Source organism: Pleuronectes platessa, chromosome 13 (genome assembly GCF_947347685.1).
Source record: "Pleuronectes platessa chromosome 13, fPlePla1.1, whole genome shotgun sequence".
Classification (NCBI taxonomy): domain Eukaryota; kingdom Metazoa; phylum Chordata; class Actinopteri; order Pleuronectiformes; family Pleuronectidae; genus Pleuronectes; species Pleuronectes platessa.
In genome coordinates, this window is record NC_070638.1 from 10,023,343 (window position 1) to 10,045,634 (window position 22,292).

General features: G+C 43.5%; 1 protein-coding gene across 1 annotated transcript in view; it reads left to right on the forward strand.

Annotated features, from left to right (window-relative positions):
- cdh2 (cadherin 2, type 1, N-cadherin (neuronal)) overlaps nucleotides 1-3,865 on the forward strand; it is a 60,022-nt gene extending 56,157 nt beyond the window's left edge. Inside the window, exon 16 of the mRNA XM_053437115.1 lies at nucleotides 2,571-3,865. Within this exon, the coding sequence (XP_053293090.1) occupies nucleotides 2,571-2,777 (207 nt within the window). The 3' untranslated portion in view covers nucleotides 2,778-3,865. The remainder of the gene's footprint in view (nucleotides 1-2,570) is intronic.
- Nucleotides 3,866-22,292: the final 18,427 nt, after the last annotated feature.

The window sequence follows — 22,292 nt, forward strand, 5'->3', positions numbered from 1 at the left end:
AACTGAGAGGATCAGCGCTGTCAGAAAGCTTTGAGTTCTTCATTTTCAAGTTGAATGACTTTCTTATGATGAATTTGTATCTAAATAAACAATTTGTCTCAGTATCAAGGAGAATAACAGGCGCCTTGCAGAGAGAGAGAAAAATAATAACTTACTTTAAATCGAATCAAATATTATTAGAATTGTTTTCATCTTTTCCCAGCAGAAAGCAGACACTTTTCTCATTGCACCTATATCCTCTCAGACATGTGCTAAGTCAGAAAAGTACATGATGCTAACTCACTTAGATATAATTGTTTTTCTCTTCACTCTCCTCCAGAATAGAGTTATAGACGTGTCAGCGTAGAAATAGGAGATGAGAGGAGCGATGCGTTGGCTTTCCATCGCATGCCACTGTTCAGTGTGCCCTCCTTTGCCTGAGGCCGTCATTGACTGCAGCATGAAGGGAGAATGTAACATGAAAAGAGCAGTCATGTATTTTTCACAGGCTCCAACAGACAAGAGTTTCACAGCATTACAAATGGAGCTCTCTCCTAGTTTTTGGATGGCGCCCATGTTTTTAGATTAGAACTTGCTCTTTTAGTTCTGCTCCCCAACCGTCTAGCTCTCAGATCCCTTTACTCCGGCGCCGCTCTTTGTCGACTCTCGCCGTGTGTCAGGAATACACCGAACACACTTGCCGTACCAGCAGATATGAGGGGAAATTCAATGTTTTTTGCGCCCGTCCAATACAGAGCAGTTTGAAAATATACACCCTCCTCCAACAGGATTTTAGATTTTTAATATCCCCGCAAGACCTCCGGGACTTTTCAAGTCTGAGCATCCTGACCCAGAAAACACTCGCTGCAACCAGGCAATGTTGATCTGCTTTTTAGTCCCAGATTTGACTGTCGCTAAAGCTCAGTCATGGCCGCTGCGGCACTCCCATGGAGCTGGAATCTGACCCAACTGATAAGGGCGAGCCGCCAGAGGAGCAGGGAGACAGAGACGAGTGGGTGTATGGTGGGAGGGAGGGAGGGAGGGAGAGAGAGGGGGGTCTGATGTTCATCCCAAAATGTGTACACGCCCACGGGAGCTTGTGGCTCTTAATTAAATTAGAGGGACAAAAAAATTAAGCATAGTGCTTGCATAAGTGCTTTAACCCAACAGTCGGACAAACAAAGGTCTATTAGTCAACTCCTGGTCTGTTCCCACAGAGGTGGGGGGGAGGGTAACATTAAATACATTAACGCCAAACCGCCGTGACCCCCGTTGGCCCCTACGTGGACACTGAAGTGAAGTGATTTGCTTTCAGAGTTTCGCATAGTGCCTCATTTCAGCCTCGGCCAGGTTGCGTGTGAATAGAAATACCAGCGGGTTTGATTACACATCTTTTGTTAAACTGCTGGACACAGCAAGTCCCCACAAAGTTCCTTCTTGAGAGGTCTCGGTTGTCTCTCATGCAGCAAGTGACTCGGTTATAGTGAAACCATGATGCAGAGTTCTGTGATTGACTAACCTCATGAAACTGCCAGTGGGGTCTTAGTTGTAGATAAAGGGGGCTATAACCAGCAGGGCGATTATGGTTGCAATTGTAATGAATAATCCAGCTGTCATATTTCCCACCAAATTATCAGCACCACAGCCCTGAGCAGATACTTAGCGAAAGCTAACAAGTGGAAAATGATCGCTAAGTGCCCGGGCGCTTAAATTCAATCCATCTTTTTTTATTTGAGAGCATTTCAGTGCAGAGGAAACAATACATCTTTGACAAGTTCCCAATGAGCTGATGTCTCATTTCTCTTATGTGTTGTGTTGCACCACTTGTGTTAATTCATTTATTGTATGTTGGGTGGTGGGTGGATCCAAAGTGGTTCATGGCCGAATCACAGCTCAACCCCTCAATTAGCGATCCGTTAATCCCCAGAGTCCCGTTAAGGAACAAGGCTGCAAATCAATAAGAGTCCATAAGGATGACTCTCGCCATGTCGAGCACAATCTTCAAAATAGAACCCCCCCCCTCCTGCCCAACCAGCAACATGAGCCTCAAGATAACACAAAGAGACCCACACTCGCGTCATGCTCCTCTCATTGTTGCAGCTGTCGAGCCCTTCACTCTCTGCTACTGTTTAGGTTGAGGTCAGATAAATATCAAATATTAAAGATAACGCTATCTAGATTATAGAGAACAACTGAGCTGGAGTTGTACTATTTGTGCAACGGCCTAGAAGAGAAAGAGAGGGAAGGGGGAGCACAAGGGTCAGTGGGGGAGGGGGAGATGAATCCGATCATCTGAGGCTGCTGGTCACGCTCAATCTTGGCTTATGATCAAAAACGTGGATAATCCCACATCCCAGAAACATCGGGAGAATACCGACAGAAAGACAAAGGAAACTCGCTGGAACACTAAAGCTTGATTTCCTGAACGAGTGGAGGCAGAAGCTCTGACTGGTTTTAAGGATAGATTAGCCTGTTTGTGTGCAGCAGCGGGGGGGCAGGCAGCCTGCGCTCATATGGCTCGCTCCTCGTTACAGACGGCTAGAAGCTTAATCTCTCCATCTAACCGCCGCTTTTTATTTCCTCCTGCACAGGGACTCAAGGCGGCAGACAACGACCCCACCGCTCCTCCCTACGACTCCCTGCTCGTGTTCGACTATGAGGGCAGCGGCTCCACGGCCGGCTCCCTAAGTTCCCTCAACTCCTCCAGCAGCGGGGGCGACCAGGACTACGATTACCTCAACGACTGGGGCCCTCGCTTCAGAAAACTGGCAGACATGTACGGTGGAAGTGATGACTAAGGACACGCAGCCGCTCCGTGAAGGATGAAAAGATGAAGAAAAAAAAAAATGAAGAAAAGGAGTGATTTCCTGTTGATGGACATCTACGGCTTCTGATATTCCCCCCGAGAGAGAGAGAGAGATAGAGAGAGAGAGTGACGGAACTATGACAGAAACAAAACGAAAAAATAAAAAAAATAAACAATGATTCAGAAAAATGTTTTCAAAATCTACCAACCTAGGCTTATTGTTGTAGTCTACGCATACATATGCTTGTTGAAAGCTTAGGCATAGGCTGTGGTCCCGTGACGGCGGCTGTGGTCGGGAGCACAGGTGGATTGTCACCACTCGGATTGTTGGTATTGAATGCGCTCAGTTACACTTGAATTTCACAGTACAGAAGCACTGGGATATAATGTGCCTTTTTGTACATTTTTTTTGGATCTAAATGATTAGTTTTATGTTCAAGGCTTTAATGGTACTGACTTTTGGAGTGATTTCAAACGTATGTTACACTCTGGTATGCTTCTACATGCTTTTTTCCTTTGGTTACACAATGCTCCTGCTTGTTGACGATTATTTAAATAGACTGCAAAGAAAATGAAGGATCATCGGGTGAGGTTGGACGGAGAGAAAAACAATTGAGAGCAGCACTGTACAGAACGCTAGACTTCTTGACTTTTTCACTAAAAATTAAAATTATGCAGCTGGTTGCAAATAAAGGGAGTTATAAATAATACTTTTGTAGCAGGTTTTTTTTTTCCTTCTTTTTGAGGTGATGTAGTATTTTACAAAAACAACAAAAAAAAAATCTGTTTGGGTCTAATCTATGTACACTTCATTTGCCTTAGTCATCATCTGATATTTTCAAGTTTTACTTCACTGTAAAAAGATGTGTGTACATAATGGTTTTTTTTCTTTATCTCCTTTTTTTTTTCTTTTTGATGTAGTATATGAAGAAGTGCAAAAAGTTCCAAACTTGTAAATGTATAATTTGGACAACAAATTCAAAGTTTTTTGCATGTTTTTATCGACAAAAATGAAAAATGTTGTTTCCCAAATTTATTTACAAAGTGAAAAAAATAATAAAAAATCTGGGTGACATTAAATGTGTAGAAGTTAAGAGCGTTTTTTGTATAAAACATGAAAAAGAAACCACTGATAAAAATGGAAAAGTAGTGATCTTGTCAGCACAACTGTTGAATTTGTACCAAAAAGGGTGTGTGGGGGGGGGGGGGGGTGACATGCTAGACATTAATAATGAATCAGCTTTAAGACTGGAAAAGGTTTTGGACTTCAGCCTTGTGGATAACATGTGTACTGGAAAAACAAATTATACATCTCTGACCCCAACCATCCAATAAAATGCTAACTTTGGAGCTAAAATCGCCTCTTTATTTATTTGTCAATGCTCAAACTCAGAATTATTGCAGAGGCTTAATTAGACTGCGAACTGTGCACTTTATCTCAAAGGACAATAGTTTCAGACAAAAACCTGTAGTTCACTGGACAGTATTCAACCAGAGGGGGAAGATAAATCATTTATAAGATTATTTATGTGTTGTTGCACAGACTATAAAAAAGAAAACTGCTTCAGGCCCACACAACTTTGTAGATGACAAGTTGTGGGACCTGCAGGCAAAGAAGAAAACGATGCGTTCATTCTGTAAATGATATCTGGGCATCCCTGAGACAGTTCAAGGTCAAAAACTCAGACGCACCGGTCTGCTATGTGGGATATGTAATGTGGAGAACTATTGTGCTGCTTTCAGAATTTCCCCCAGAAATGATTAGTATGTGAGAACACAAATCATAACTGAACTTTTCCTGCCAGACCCCTGGTAAGTGAGCTCATGTGAGAATACAGCAAGAGAAGGTCCACAGAATTCACAGCGACCACCTGGGCTTGCAACAGATTAGAAACTGGTATAATTCAAATATCTCAGGATAAGAAAGAGGCTCCCTGTGTGTAGAAGATGCCACCGAAGATGTCAGGCTTATAAGGCAACAAGATTCGAGAGCCTTTGGTGATGAGAGCCGAGAACACGTGAGGATTTATCAGTCATGTCCTGAATCCTGCATTCTGTGCCCGGAGGCCACATCTCGCCTGAATGATCCCTCCCATTTTCCTGCTGTTGAATGTGTCTGAAACTGTCTCCTGCTGCATTCTGGGTACATGAAAGGCCAGTGTTACAGACAGTTTCCCTGAGAGTGGCTGAATTCAGGATAGGCTTGGACCTCTAACCCAAGGGGCACTCGTCCTGGGACTCAAAAATGGATCAGGACTGACACACTTCTGTATATGTGTGAGTACTTTATGTGCTGGTGATTCAATGATTATGTTTCCAGTGTGTAGCTGTAACCTGCCCCCCCTCACCGCGAGGACAAGGCTTATTAATTCAACCAAATTATACAGGAGCCAGTTTGGCTTCGTAGTCCTCACTCAATAGGAAATGAAGGTCTATCAGAGAAGAACTAGTGAACTGTACAGTCTTTTGTTTTCCAGCTGGTGCAATCGGTGTAGCTTAATCACTTCCACATCCTGTAAGCTCCTAACAACACTGGTAAGTTTTCATGCATCCTCCTGTATGAGCTCTGGAGCTGTTATTTAAAGCAGGGGCAGATCAACAGGGTGGGACCAGGGGGTCACTGTCCCTAGATGGGATATAATTGGCCCCCTGAAGTGCCCCCTCCAAAAAAGAAGTAGTTACTTACAAACAGTTCCGATAATAAATGTGACAATTTTTTATGAACTTTTATTTTCAAATCTTTTTTGAAGTCCATGTGATTGACGAAGGAGCAGGAACGTGTGGCTTTGCTCAAACCTATAGAGCTAAACAAGGCATGACTTCAATGTGGACCTTACGAAATCAGGAAACGTTTTTGAACATGTAATCTTTCTCTCTGTCTAAGTTGTGGCCCCGTGATGGCGACTGATTAAGAAAAATTCTAGGTTGAGTATATCACTTCATCTTGCAGTGTGAATAGCTGTGAACTCTATTTGCCAGATGCAACATCAAATTGAGCAGATCCCAGTCGGATAAAGTGTGAAACAACAAACGGTCCGACCTTGTTGTTTCATCCGCAACTAAAAGTCTGAATCCGAGTGAAGTGACCAAATCACTTCCTCTGACGTTGAGGTTTCCAAACCAGATGGTTGGTTTTTCATATATTTCCTTTAGTCTCTGTTTTGCTCATACAGGAGTTACACCGAGTCAGCCTCTGTCTAAGTATTTTCTCTGCTTTGAACTCGGGAGCACACAGATGTGGTCGATGACTCACCGTCTGAAAAAGTCCTCATCAAATCCCTTTCACAGCTTAGATGGGTCCAGTTAAAATCTGTGCAGCGCAGCAGGACATTGTTTCAGAGGAAAGTTTCTCACCATTAAAAGAATACTTTGACATTTGGGACAAAAATGTTCTTGCAGACAGATAAGATACTACCAGTCCTTACGTGGCTGTCCTACAATACTGCAGCTGTTAGCCCAGTGAAATTTCGAAAATGGAGAAGGGGCTATCCTCGCTTTGTCTGAGGATAATAAACATTGCCAACAGTCTAAAGGCCTTTGCACACTGGGCACATTTCTTTATCGTCAAGCTTTTACATCAGCAACAGTGTTTTTGCTTTCACTTATAGCTTTCAGTTTTCCGACTCCCCACATGTACAAACTGTGCGTTGTTGACATCTTAAAGCAGTCGAAGTAAAAGAACAACTTCCTCCTCCTTTGATTGCAGATTTATTTAATGGGTTTGTCGTTAGTCGTTGCTCACAGTTACTTTTGTCTTTAAAAGGATAAGATGAATCTGACTCCTGTCAAAGACAGTGAATGAACCAAATGTGCAAACACTGGGACCTTCATCAAATTAAATATTCAAGAAAAAAACAGGATTTTGGTGCCAGCTGTTGCAGCAGTTCTTCAAACTGTCTGAGTGGCTTCCTGAAATACGTCCGAAGGCGTCTGGGATCCAATTAGAGCTCCAGAACCAAGTAGAGAAACTCATCAAGTTCTCCTCTCTTCATCAATATTAACTGTGCAACGGTATTTAGTCTATTCTTCTCTCGGTGTTGCTGGGCTGTGAACTTTTTTTATTTTCCAAATCGCATTGCACTTAAAGGTTCAGGGTGTAGAATATAGTGGCATCTAGTGGTGAAGTTGCATCTTGCAGCTGAATACCCCTTACTTCACCCTCCCCTTCCAAACATGTGGTAGCCTTCAGTTGTCATAAAAACTCAAAAGGTGTTTAGTCTGTCCAGTTTGGATTAAAGTAAAAAAAACAAGGTGGCGTTCGTAGAGGACCCGCTCATGACGTAAATATAAAGTATTTAAATATAAAGAGGCCATTCCTGGGTAAAGAAAACAACAATTTGTACAATTTAAATGAAACGCACATATTCAATTTGCTTGCTAACTTCTGGCTGAGGTCTCTGCTTCAGGGATGTCTGAAGACCCCGTCATGCACAGTGAGAGCACGGCCAGGGTGCGTGCAGGCAGGGGGTGGGTCATAATAATACAATGATTGTATTTATGGAGCTAAGAAATCCGGCTAACAGCAGAAATTAAGAAATTAAATTATAATTAAAATTCGATATTCATTAGTACAGGTATGCCAGCAACCATTTGTTTAATCAGGACCAAATGATTGGCTCTGTTTATTACAGTCCTGCGAGGGCCCCCGGCTTTTTAACCACTTTGTTTCCCCAGACCACTTTATTTATTGATGTCTATCAGGACCTGAAGCTTGTAAAATGAAAATGTTACATTGTTCCAAACTGTTAAAACTTTTTTTTTTAGCTGGCACACTTATCGTTGTCACTCTTCATTTTAAACAGATAAAACAGTTTGCTTTGTGCAGATAAATCAAATGTGACACAACATGGATTTTGTTATCTCCAGTGAAGGCAAGGCTAGCAGTTACCCCCCATTGTCAGCCTCTGGGCTAAGCTAAGCTAATAGACTGTCAGCCGTGGCCTTTTTTTGAGAGGGCAGATCCCAGAGCGGTATCAGTCGTCTCATCTAACTCGCCGCTGGAAAGCAAATTAGCATTTTCCACCCAAATGTCAAACTTCAGTTCTTCCCTCGGATAATGCAACAAGGTGCGAGGCGTCATGGTACCAGCCCAAACCGCAGTGCACATTTGTCCACTTCTTACTGCTGCCTCTTCCGCAGCTTAACTCCTCTACAGGCTCCTCCACCCTGCTGTATTGTCATATTGATGTTCAGATTGCTCTGACGGGTTCACATCCACCCAGCACTCAAGTCCTGTTTCATTTTTTTTCAACCCTCAGCAGGGGAAAGAAAGCATTGATATTCCAGCTCTGCTCTTCAATTTCACAACATGGATAATCCCCGAAGCAACGCTGGCAATCTTAGCGCGCGGCCCCGGACATAAAGGCAGCGGCTACACAACTCCTTCACTATCCACACCCACAATGCACTGGTTACTTCTGTGCCATTTATAGACACGTGGCATTAACCAGTGCTGCACAATACACCGGAACAGGTCTGCTTCTGCCTCGCGGATGCAGGAATATATTCCATTGGAAATTAAAAGGACAAGATATGGTTAGGATTCTAATCATTGACATTGACTGACTGAGCAGTAATTGGACGGGCTATTGTGTGAGCAGCGTATTTGTTTTTATCATTTATTTGCCATATGGTCCAGCAAGGACGGGCGGAATAATTGCCCACAACAGTATCTCATTTGCACATTTTATTTGCCTGACAAATGGAATAAAAATAGTAGTGCAAGGGAATTTGAATATGCAGGGGAATTAATGGCAAAGCTAATTAAGCTGGATGGGAAATGAAACCCGTTGCATCTGTCATGACGTCTTGTTAAACACCTCGTGACAAACAATTCTATAGATAATCCACGTGCTGTGATTTGTGATCTGAAATCTGCCTCACGCGTGCCACATCTGCCCCCCCCTCCCCCATGATCCTCCATCTTTCCCCATTATATACTGCAGTATGTTCCGGGGAGATTATTGTTTTTTTTGTATTTGAAATATTAGATCCAAAAAAACAGGAGGAGAAACTCAACTTATAACCCCCCCAAGTACTCCCGAGATGTTCTGTTTTGAAAATGGCTGCAAATTGCTGTTCTTACAAGCACCCCAGGGCCTCTTTTATTGACTATGAAACAATGCTTTCACCAACACCCCCTCACCATCGCAGATTTACAAGACAGCCATTCAGCTCCTAACTGCTTGTATGTGATTGTGGGTGTGTGTTTGTGTGTGTGCGTGCGTGTGTGTGAGAGAGAGAGGATGTCTGAGCAAGTGTCACAGAGCGACCCAGCCTCCATAGGGGGAGGGGGGGGGGGGGGACGACTGTCAGTAAACATGCAGAATACAGACTAGAATCCGATGCAAACCAGTTTCTAAGTTATGCTGCTCCTGACCTTTGGTGGACTTTGGGAAGATGGATGCCGCCCAGGCTATCGATAGAAATTTCTGGCCTGCAGCAGCAAGAGCAAATTCCTTATGGTTTCCCCGCCCCTGCACGCTACCTCCGAATGAATAAGTTATTAGGCTGGATGACAGAAGGCACACACACACACACACACTGTGCACATGCGGTCTTTAATGCATTTGTTTATGGGCCTATAGTCACCTGTGTGGAATCAATCAATTTAATTTCTTCTCTGTTGCCCTATAAGTGTAATATTGGATCAATTTGTTTGGATTGCCTCAGCGTGAGAGGGACCTGCTCGGGTCCTTTACCTGTTTTTTTGCGATCGCACCAACGTGCAGCCTTGATCTACGGCTCCCTCTTCCCTCTGTCTGCAGGCAGATATCTCTCCGATGGCTCAGCCCTCTGTTCCAGCAGATATTGTTCTACCTCTCCTCGCGACGCTGATTTATCAGCTCTCATTTATCAGGGCCCCCGTGCCGCCATTATTCTCGGTCCACGCCGCCGCCGTGACACCGTGGCCCGGGCCCCGGATTGGGGAAGTGTTGGGGGGGCGGGTGAGAGGGCGGGGTGCACTGAGACGAAAATGATGAACGCTGTTACTTTCGTAAGATGCATATCGGCCGAGCATGAGATTTCCAGCTTGTGTACGAACGTTCAATGTCACTTTCTGCCGCCTGCGAGTGCTCGGGAGGCATTTCTCATCTCGCCGTGGTTTCTCTTGCATGAATGGTTGATGTGCTCTACAAAGGACATGTAATCATAAACCATGCACACACATTGACAGACACCCAGGGCCTGCTCTCTCTGCCTCTGTCTCTACACACCCCTCTTTTTATCCCAAGCACACACGCACACATTTCACTTAACCTTCTTTATCCCCACCTGAAAATGACTAAATAAAAACAATTACATTGAGCACCTCCACACTGTAAAGGAATGTTGCTTTTTTAAATATTCCCCCGCGACAAAAGCTATGCAAAGATGGAGAGTGGAAAAAAGGAATTGCGAGAAAATAGGGGGAAACAAAGGCTCCCCCGAGAGCCTTTAGATTTATTCGTGCTTTTAAACACTTGACATTCCATCACCCACTTGTCATTAAGGCTTTATTTCCCTCGGCCACATCCACACAATAACAGGATAATTTCTTCCAATGAGAACAAATAAGTTACTGCGGCGTTGCTGCTGACTAGTGAGGGACTTCCGTGATCAGTGGCTAATAAATGTGCTGAAGGCGAGACGGCCCCTCAGATCAATGTGCTGCTGATTGTGCGATGGGGGTCGTTACATTGTTGTCTATATGGAGCAGAAACCAGGCCACGGGGTAGGCCAGTGTTTCCCGTCTACTGCCTCTATTGTAGTCACCCATTTGTATGGATAGCCGAGGGGGAGAGTGACAAAAGTGACAAGCCGTCAGCCGCGCGCGGGAACAAAAACTCCAGAGCGCAGTCGGTCCAGAGAACATCAGCTTCCTTTCACACATTGTCGCCGAATGCTCGATGTGATGCGAGAGTGAACATTAATTCCAGTGTGTTTTAATCAGCCTATTATTTATTTGACATCTGTAAAATGCCAGTAATTACATGAATTACAACTCATTATTGTAACACAGCGACGAATTATTGACTGAAAATCATCAGTCAGCCCCGACATATACGTCAGACGTCACTGTGATGGGTGGGGTCGGGATGAACATGGCGATTGTTAGCTCCCGTTAATCCTCTTTTATTCTATGATATAACGGCCCAGTAGCTCTTACTGGTGTTTCATGTTAGTGCCACGTTGCCACAGCGACTCTCGAAAGGTGTAAAACTGATTTACACACAGACTCGGCGATGACAAATGAGTTTCCACCCGGCGCCGACTAATCTCTTTTCAGGTCGTCGTTTTTTACAAATGCCTCCTTCCCTTGATTTGACCCCTTACCCTCAATTCTAAGTGGAGAGGAGCTTCAGAAGCAGGGTGGCTTATACTGGGAACGTCTTCGCACTCTGGTGAAGAAAGTTTTTTCCCCCCCTCCCCCCAACAAGATGTGTCCTTTAGAAGTCCGAGCACAGACTCTCACTCAGGGGAGGTTTCAGAAGTGTCACATTGGGCCTTGATGCTCACCCGGAATCCCATTTGCATGTCTCTTGAGGATGGCAGAGATAAAAAAAAATATATACTGTCCAGTTATTGCTGCTTTAGATGAAACCATCAATCACAGGGGTTGATTCGTATCGGTGTACAGTCGGCACATTATCGAGCTTAATGACCTTTTATCTAGCATTCATGAACTACCTTTCTATTTTACTACGGCTGTAATAACACCTTAATAACCCCCACACAGAAAGAACACACATATCACACAGTTCCCAAATATTTCAAAAATATTTGTCTCTCCCTTCTTTTGTTTTCTGTTTGTCCACATATGTATTTTTAGCACAAAAAATAGAACGGGGCCGACTAGCATCACAAAGCAGCATCCGGAGCCGCAGCAGTGAGAGAACTGCCACATTCCACTTGTTTATAGCTCGGACAAATTGTATCATGGGCAAACAAATACGCAGACAGGCCAGCTGCGACCCAATCCCACCGCAGTTCCAGGGGAAGGAGTTCAGTGTGCCGCTGCTATAGCTGCACATTTATTTATAAAGAGCAACATTCATGGTTTCTTGGGATATCAACGTTTACAGTATCTTCTCTATCAAGCTGGTTTGGTGCAATCTCCCTCACTCCATTCTCCTCGTGTCTCAGGGAAAAGTGCTGCCAGTCACTTTTTCTTCCTGCAGTGTAAAGACTATTTCCTCTGTTAGAAAAAAAGAAAAAGAAAGGCGGTATGACCAAAAGACAGATGCAGACAGCAGTGCCAAAGCTATGAGCCCTATAAACTCCTCAGTTTATAAACAAGCAGAAAAACACGCCTGCCAAGACGGATAAATCATCCTCGTGGCTTTAGAGCCCAGAACACAGAACTCAGAATTCACTTTATTATCAGTATGCAGAACGTGGTGGAAGTGGTTTGGGTCAGGGACACAAACAACAACGATGCGCCTGACACACAAAACAACAATGCCCACGTGCCTTTTTAATATTGCCGTTTGAGTAAAGTTGCTTCCGTCAGCTGCATAGTGACAGTCAAGAAATACCGAAGTGCAGCAGACACACACTGTACATGCAGTGCTGCACATTGTGTAGACGCAGATAGGGGCCAGAACATGAAATGCTTGGTTAAATGAACAAATGGACCCGTTTATTAATCTTCTAATTTCATCCCCCGCCTCGGAAAATTTACGACATCGCTTGTTGGACCTCGTGATTCCCCTTTACATCCACGATCCCTTGTTCAATTAGACGGGCCCGCACTGTAACAATAACACAAATTCATTCTAATTAAGTGTGTAACATGGCAGGAGCGATGCTCGACATTAATACAGGACGTAGCAATTTCGGCTCATTATTCCCATCTATCGACGCAGCAGCCGGGTCGCTCATTGTAGATGCGGCTCCGCGTGGATGTTTATTGATTCCGCCTCATTTCTGCGCGGACTGCAAATTGCATCGTTGCGGCTGAAAATGTCCGTGCACGTCGGGTTAGGGCGGCCTGACGCGTCGCGGCTCCAGACACGTTTTGCAGACTGAAAATACATCGATAACAAGGTATTCAAGGACTGAGACATCAATTACATATGAGACTGAGATCAATAATTAATTTAATATAACACACCGCAGTTTGAGATCTGTTACTGCCCATTAGCGTCTTAAATAAGGAACCATAGAGATGTCATTAAGATACATTAGTCATGAAACGATGCTGCGGAGCCAATAATTCCTTGGTTATAGTTGGCTGATCGGCAGATATAGTCGTTATACATTCATGTGCAAAATAGCCTTTAAGAAAGATTTCTTTATTTCACGATACGGTGAAGAATCCAAATTCTGTAGTAACAGCTGAAGCAGAATGGAAAGACTCAGAGATGAATATTGCCACGGTGTCGAGGAACCGCACAATGATGTGGTAGCGTGACCTTGTTATCCCGGCGGCTCGATGGGAGCTTCAACACCATTAATGGCATGATACAGTGATCAATCACACCTTATAATAAGAGAGAGGTGAATCTCGTCCCAGTCCTTTACCTGATTCCCACTTTCACTCGCTCCGTCTCCTTTCTGACACGTTAAGCCGCTTTTATTCTTTTATTGTACTGCGGAGGGATTTCTCCCTTTGACCGATAAGTCGATATTTCTCATGCCACCGTTTTTTTATGGAGGTGCTGCTGTCATTTTGAGAGCGGTCTTCAGTCGCAGCCCAGCTTCCATTAGCAGGTCACTTACATTTTGTATTAATGTGAGCTTGGAAGGAGGGATGACAGTAAATTTGAAAAGAAGGGGGATTATTCAAAGAGAACGAAGGAAAATGATGGTGATGAATTATTAGGAGGTATAAACTCTCCGCCAAAGGCCCAACAGTCGCGCATTGAAACCGGATTTAAATTCACTACGTTCATTTGGATCCGGACCAAATTGCTCACACTCATAAATACCAGTCCACTAAACTTCCAACAAGATCCATGAATTACTTTCGGAGAAATCAAGGGAAACGTTGAAAAACGCCCCATCTCATGTCGGAATCCTGGATCCACACCCAAATTGGAGTGCTGACCCCCCCGACCTATAATGGATCCTTCCACCAAGTTTTGTATTAAACCGTCCAGTAGTTATTGCGTATATAAATCCCCAAAACACAACTAAAAAAAATCAAACACACAAAGGGAAACATAACTTCCTTCACGGAAAAAGAAACTCTACAGTGACTTTAGTCTTTTATTGTCTCCAGCTGAATGACAAATACAATCCACAGTCATCGCATGTACCTCACTTTGGTAAATATCTCTCTTCTTTAGGGAAATGACTCGGATGTTGACTCTTTCCATATTTTCACCACACAAATGTGGCATATGATATGTATATTTAGGCTTAGTGTATTTTACACAGAAGAAGAGGGACGGACAAAGGATTACCCCTGTAATCATATAATCTCTTTTTACAAAATATACACCAGCTCCAAAATGAGCCGTTGTACAACCACCACAGATAATCTTATCTGCAAGTGAATGCACACGGTGAAATTCCTTTCAGCACACACTAGGAATTCCATTTATTAAAGGGCGCTCTCTGCACGAGTGATCCTGGAATCAGTACCGAACATCGCTCAACAGGTAGCCATTAATATTCCCCTCTATTTATTTTGTTTACCTGTTGTTTGCATATGTATTTAATATGTGGTGAGGCCTCTGCCCCCCCGTCCCGGCGCACAGAGCACGACGGACCTGAGCAGAATAATAATCCCTGCGGCTGATGAGCACGTCCGGAGGAGCACCGGCCATCTATCATCATCGCTGGACTATTGAGCTCAACCTTATCAAGGACGACATTCATGTTTACACATTGGAAATTACCTCGGATCTGATATGACTTTCTCTGGTGTGTTACTCTGTACGCTTCGCTGATAATAAGGTGATACCGCCACGTATTACATTAGAACATGTGTTTTCTTAAACTAATGCGTCTAATTATACTGGAAAAATACTGGATGTAAGATGGGTTTGGTCTTATCAACAAAACACAGAAGAGTTATGGTCAAAATATCTAAACTATATGGACAAATCCATATACAATTAATATTGATTTTCCAATGAAAGTCTTTCATAACAGGTCGCTTATTTACTACTAATTGTTTCAACATACATTATGTGTTTATATGCTTATATTACCTAACATGACTTATCACTTCTACAGTGATTAAATATTAACAAAATGAACTTGTATATAGCCTATAAAGTAACTAATACATTGTTTTAATCATTCTTATGTTTGTATTAAACTTTATATTGTAAATTTTCTTTCAGTATAAAGAGTTCAACGCCTTTGTTTAAACAGAGTCTACATTGTTGTTCTACACTTTCTGTGCTGCTGTTACTGGAAAAAGATCTGAACTTACCGCGACCCCTGAACTTGCCCGTGGATTCACCTCTTCTGACATTTAGCCTGCAAACTTCCTGGACACATGGGAGGTGTTCGTTAAAAGTTTCTCAAAAACATAAATATTGGATCGGAACAACCATTTTAGATACTTTAAAAAAATAAAATAAACCACCATCCCTATTATCCATAACAACAGCTCGGCTCCAATTAATATTTCGTTTTCAGCCATAATAGCAGCAGCAAATGTCAACAGGATTTTGATTTTAAAGCAGAACCCAGACGTTTTTCAGTTTTATAGCTGCTGCCACATTTAGCAAAGTAAGCAGGTTAGCTCCTCCGATAAATACTGAACCATTCGACTCAAGGCTGCTGCTGTAAATATATATGTGCAACAGTAAAGGCCTCTCTAGATTATGAAGGCTATGCTACCTGGCTCTCTAGCTACAGGCTGGTTTGTTAGCGTGTTAGCAAGAGAGGAATTGTTGGTAATTTAAGCTAGCTGGTCAGTTAACAATTTGTTTAACCCCAAAAGCTAAATAAATATTTAGTTAATGTGATAAATGGAGTTGATTGGATCAGGACTACTTTAACATTGCTGTTGCTCCAGCTAACAGGAGAAATGTATTACATTTAGTGGCAGTTGTTGAGCTAGCTTGTTAAGAACATTAAGTGGGAAGTGAAAGCACAACTCACGTAAAATAAAAACATTAGTAAGATTGTGAAAATGTAACTTGTTAAAACCAAGCTTTTTAAAGATAGGTTTCTAGCTTAAACGATAAACTAACATTAAGATTTTGACGAGTTATCGATTAATTTCCACAATCTATTCATGCAGTTCCTCATACTCACTTGTAATTATTTGTCGAGCGACGAGGCCTTTGTTTCGGGCTAAATAAGAGACATGCCCGGACATCAAGCCCTGGATACAGTCTATTAACTCAACGGCATAATTGATGTGAGAATATGACTGGCTCCACTCCAGTAGTGGCCCTGCAGTGTTTGGCAGGAACCAAGCCATTGTCTTCTGAGCGCTTGACTCGAATCTACCTCTGAGGTTTGATCATCCACCATATGAAGGGGGGGGGGGGGGGGGGAGCTACTCTTTTTTTCTTTCCATTCGCAACACTCTGCATCTCCCAGCACCTAGGGACGGTATTAAGGTGAACACGTTTCTTTTTGTGTTTCAGACGCTGTGAAGGCTGGCAGGACACGCTGGGACCGGTCGGTGAAGAAAGGGGACCTTTGCATGTGTGTGGGTAGGGTGCGCTACGAAAAACCAACAGGAGCGTCTCTTCCTTGAGAGGACACCCACAGACTCCAGCGGGAGATGTTCTGACTGAGCTGCCTACAAAGCCGGAGGTGGAGTGAAGAAGAAGCAAAAGTAAAAAGCGAAATTATTTGCCCAATCTACAGAGGACAAACTGTGGGATACCAGGGCGTTAAGGAATCTGTGCATATATCTCCTCAAAATAACCCAATTTATACAGCATGGGCGTGTTAGTCACTCCCAGGGCCTAGCAGGCAAATTAGTGGGACACTCGTCCCTGCATGGCAATGCTTACAGGGATGCTGCTCGGCATTCCAAACAACGTAAGACTTTAGTTCAAGGGCCAGTTTTCACAAGTGAGAGTTTTTCTTTAGCTTGGTATGATATATGAAAACTATTTCTACGGTGCTCTCATTATTTAATTGCTTCTGGGTATGATATCATGCTCAAAATGTTTTTTAATTAAATTCCGTGTAGTAATGACACATCGTAGGTGTTAATATCAACATTCACTGCATTGACTCTTGTAGATGCTGTAAACAATCATGTTATTTTGTGTAACATTTTGCCTACAACCACAGAGGATTATTAGAGAAGTCTATATAGAGCTGAAAAATACAAAACATGAACCTATAAATGGAGAGGTGCGTTTGCTGAGAAGGTCTTTCCTGCTTTATGACGGTATTAATATTGCAGGTCTCTGTAAAGCTGCGTCTTTCTATAGGTGAGCAGAGAGGTGAAGAGCCACTGACCCACTTCAATAATGAGGAACGATGAGATCCATCCGAAAGCAAGCGAGGGAAGAGCTCTGACCACCGTGTGTGCACGGCCTATATTTTATTCATAAAGATATTAACACTGTGCTGGAGTCCGGGTAAAGACAACGATTAATATCAATATGTGGTCAAAGGAAGTGACTCCAGAGCAGTCGGACAATTTGTGCTCTTCAGAAACACTTTTGTACAAAATACAAAAGAGCCTGGTGGTAAGTTAAGGCCCCTCGGTGTCTGATCCCGGAAACAAGTGAGTAATGCTTTATATGCCTGTGTTCTTGTAAGCCCCCAGCCCCCACCACATTCACCCGACTTCACGGAAACCCTCCGTCCCACCCAAGAAGTGGTACCGGCGATTAGAGCGTCATTAGCTGAGCACAGGGGAGTTTCAGCCCCGGACTGCACCAGATTTATGATTAGCAGAGGCCCACGCACCAGTGACCCTCTTCAGCCTGGCCCTTTGTAAGGGTCCACCATAGATACGGTTAATGGACGAACACAATGGGCCTCGATGGCCCCGCGATGATGGATCTGGGGCATTGTGAAAAGCTCCACAGACAAACCAGGTATTTCAGACGCCTGTCACCCCAACTAAGAAGTGGGAGGAGTGGGAGCAGAGCGCAATCATGGCAGATATGTTGCCGGGAACATTTGGTGAAATATAATTGGGACACGGCGCAGTATTCCTAAGCGGTGTTTTAATTGTACATGGAGGGAACAGATTGGATTCGGATCTTGCCAAGGAGCTGACCCAGAAGTGTCCACTAGACACGAGTTTATAAGTAAGCACATTCGTAAAGACTGGGACACACAATGCACATGCAAACACACGCACACTTTTTTCTCTCAAGCATTATGTAGATTCAAGATGAAACCGTTTCAGTTAAGTTGCATATTTGTCAATTAGCAAACTACAAAATAGTAAAAACCCGTCGTTCTGTTTATGTAGATTTAAAAAAAGTTTGGTGTTGATGCAGATCAAGGGGCGGATCCACAATTTTTCACTTTCTTTAACATAACGACACAGTTTTTCAATAAAATGATTTATAATGAACGGATCTTGATGAAATCAGACCTATTAAGGGGGTTGATATCGATTGGTGTATACAATTTGGCGCAGATCCACATAAAAGATGAATAAGATATTTATTGTTTTCCTATCACCATTGCTCACGTGTATTTGCAGTGCTTCTTGTCTACAACATGAAATACACCTGCACACGTTACACATTTCTGCGCAGATTGCAATGCAAGATAAAAACCTGAAGATGTTAACGATGCAAACCAACCTTTAACATTTTGAAGGAAAGATGAGAGTCAGTCGTTTCCGTGTTATTAACAAAGCTGTCAGTCAACTTTTGTATCAAAGAAAAATCCATTTATCTGTTTTGAATCTATTTCTCCGTTTGATTCAAGGTTGTTTTGCATTCAACAAAACCCACAAGTACAAATGCACAGGCGAGACAAACTGTGTGGCCGGTGTGTAATGATCAGAGAAGCCTCCGAGCTGCCGGATGATGAGGAGGAAGGGTGACATCAGGGAGCGTTCCAGTCTCCAGTCCAAATCGAACCCACCTCCCCACCTCCATTTAATTCCACCACCCCATTACATGTTTTCACTTCTTCCCTTCCCCAATCATCTCCTCGTCCGACGATTAAGCCTCATACAGGAGTCGGCCGCTGAACTTTGCCTCCACTCGGTGTCTAATGACGGTACTCGGTGAGTGTGGATGTCACATGCCTCTCTCCCTCCGCGGGGAGGCAGCTCCTTCCGGCGATGCTCACTGCAGGGGAGAGATGTGGTAATTATGTGCAAGTAGGCAGATTGGGAGTGTGAGACAGAATGGAGGTTGTTAGCTTATCAGCCTGATTGCGATGTGTGCGGTGACGCGCCCGGGACCTCACACCCTGACACGTGTTCTGTTTGCCGCCTGTTGTCAAACCGCAGGTAATAAGATGATAACCGAGGAAACACGGGCTTCTCTTTAATTGTGCTGCAGTCACAGCAATCCGCTCGCTGTAAATTTTGGAGGAGTCGGTGTGTCGGCTGCTGTTGCCTGACGTTAATACGGCGGTTATGATTAATGGATTGTAACCGCACCCCCCCCCCCCCCCCTTCAATTCCATCCCATGAACTGCAGTGTCAGAGCAACTTTGTGTCGCCGTGATCTGTTTCACTACGCCGCCCTCCCCCTGCCCCTCGCCAATTATTGTACACAGTGTTCTCCTCCACTCAGCAGCTTTGATCACGCTGGGATTGTTTGCTCAAGCCTGTCACTGCTCTCTTTTCTCCTTCCAATCATTTCCCGTTGCCAGCGGTGTTGTCCCGAACTCTGGTGACACGGTGGAAAAAAGGGGAATCAACAATGGGGCCTCATTTGCCAGACGAGAGAAACAGAAATGCGTGCGATGAGATCCCCGCTAATAATGTGCATTCCAAAATAATTAAAGTGCCAGTTAGACTGTGGATAATCTTTACAAACATTTGGCAAGATGCTTTTCTGTGGCTCCGAATCGGATTTGGCATCGGAGTCTGACGCCTGTCACCAAACAAACAGTAGATAAAGTGGGTGTGATAGAACCTTTCATCACTGTGTCGTTATATTATCTCATCAAATTACCTTGGGTGTCACATAATGGATCCAAATATGCCTCCACCAAGGAGGTTATGTTTATGTTTGTGTGTTTGTTATTTAGCAGCATTACACAGACCCTTTTGGACAGATCAGGTTCAAACACATAAAGGAGACATGAAATGTTGGTGTGGATCCAGATCAGGGGACGAATTTAGTTAGTTATTTTTCACTTTCTTAAACATTATGATACAGAGCGTTTCTTTATCATTTCTCATTGAGCTCTCCGATAATAATTCATGGATCTTGATGAAATTCAGACATATTCAATTTACGGCATTTCGATTCGAATTTGAATGTCAGTTGCTAAAGAACACATAAGTGACACCACACGAGCAGTACGGAGGCATTTCATTGATTTGTGTACGTTTGAAGAAGTTGTCACCATTTACTTCGATTGTATTGGATTTGGCTGCAACACTGTTTACCCCTGAAACTCCGAAAGTGCTTTGTGGACTCAGTGGCTTCACACACCCCTCCATCAGCATAGTGGTAGAGTCGATAATGAGTGTATTTTCATTTCTGGGTGAACTATCCCTTTAAGGAGGTTTGTGTGGTTGAGTGTGTACAGGTTGGTGTAGATCCAAATGAAAATCTGAACTAGTGAATTTAATTGTGGTTTCATGGGGGGGGACTGTTTAGTCTTGGCAGAGGTTTGCGCTCCACTGAGTGCTATTCTAGTTTTTAATAGACTAAAACTATTCTTATTTATTGTTTTCCTCTCCCCATTGCTAACGTTCATTTCAGTGAAGACTTAACCATTGCATCTGTAGGTTTTCTCAACTTGCCATTGGGTTACCTTGGGCGTCACATTATAGATTCAAATATGCTCGTCCGAGTATCAAGACACATTTTCTCTTTAGAGTATAAAATTTTTTTTTGTCATTGTACAGAAACTTCGCTGCTGCTGCTGCTGCTGCTGCCAGGGACCTTCCCTAATCCAAGTTCATGGTCATATGCTCGGTGTAACAGATAGTAAGAAGCAAAGAGGAACGACAGACGGAAAGGTCACATTGACTCCCCGGCTAATCTCCATCCTCTCCAGTCAAGTGTGTTGACAGACAAACGAGCTCCTCTTTAATGCATTAACTCTAAATAAATAAACAAATGCATCTGCCGCCATGTGTCTCATATCAAGGCGCCTCGGCTACCTGGTACAACAATGTCCCTCCTTTGTCTCCCACTGGGTGATCTCTCCATTAGCTGCCATGTGGAGTCTGATGAGTCTATCACAGGTGACAGTGACACGGAGCTCCCTCATTATCCTCCGTATACGACTGATATGAGCACAGCTGTGCGCTTCACAAGAATCCCTGGATGTCCTTTTCGCCGCTTTCACTCACTTCATCATCGAGACACAATGACGCCACGCGGCCGATGAATTACTAGCCGAGGCGGATAATGTAAAAGTGTGTCTCATGAATTATTCTTCACATATACGTTGCCTAAAGAGGGAGAAATATTCCGTTTAAGAAGTAAAATATTCCCTCCCTATGCCATGGGCTGAGGGGAAGTGGCCGCCAGAAAAGAAAAGTGTAATTTATAATGTCAGAGCAATTAAGCTCCTGGAGCTATTCAGTAGATTCACAAGATATACATCCGAACCTTTAAACGGCCTTGGTATTTATATCACACCATTTTAACTGTATTCCATTTCTATGCTTTTCATCCCACATCAAACTTCAGGTTTAACCGACACAAAGAAGAGAAAAAAACTGAGAATATGAAGCAGGGGATGTTCATATGAACAGGAAATTAATCATATTTCCCCTAAATGATTGTGAGGGTGTGTGTGCAATTGTGTGTTGAGTTGTGTTTGTGTAACGAGAAGGATCTGGCACCCAGCATATGGCTGCTCTGCCAGTCCTACTTTCGCAGTTTGGTAGGTGCCAGAGTAGTCAAACTGATTTCTAACATGCCATGTGTTCCAATTGTTCTCAATTTGCAGCTCATGAAAAACACTGAGGAAAGTAAAAAAGCAGGGAGGGGGTGAAATAAAAGTGTGGCCAGCACATTATCCTGCTTGTCTATCTTTGCTCCTCTCAGATTTGTTTAGCTAAGCAGCTTAAATTGCACATAGGGAAAACGTGTCCGGCAGTATGAGCCGATCGGCACTGAGGTATTCTGACCGTCCATCTATCTCTGTCTGTCCACTTGGCCGGAGTGTTGTGCTGACCTGATGCTTCTCCTTGTTGTGTAGACGCCCGCTGGAAGTAGAAAAAAACATCACTCTCTTCCAGTTCACTGGAGCCGCACTTAAATTAAACAGCTAATGTTTAAAAGAACTCGGTGGAGTTTCTGCCCTGTGGGGATCCTGACAAACTCACAGGCTCAACTTAACTTCTGTCAGGTCCGGTGCTTTTTGTTGTTGTTGTTGATGTTGTTTTTTGGATTGATTTTTGTAGCAGAGAGAAACGGCTACTGCCCTTTCTCCCTGTATGATATGTAGGCTATACTCCATTTTCTGCTGTGTATGTCTG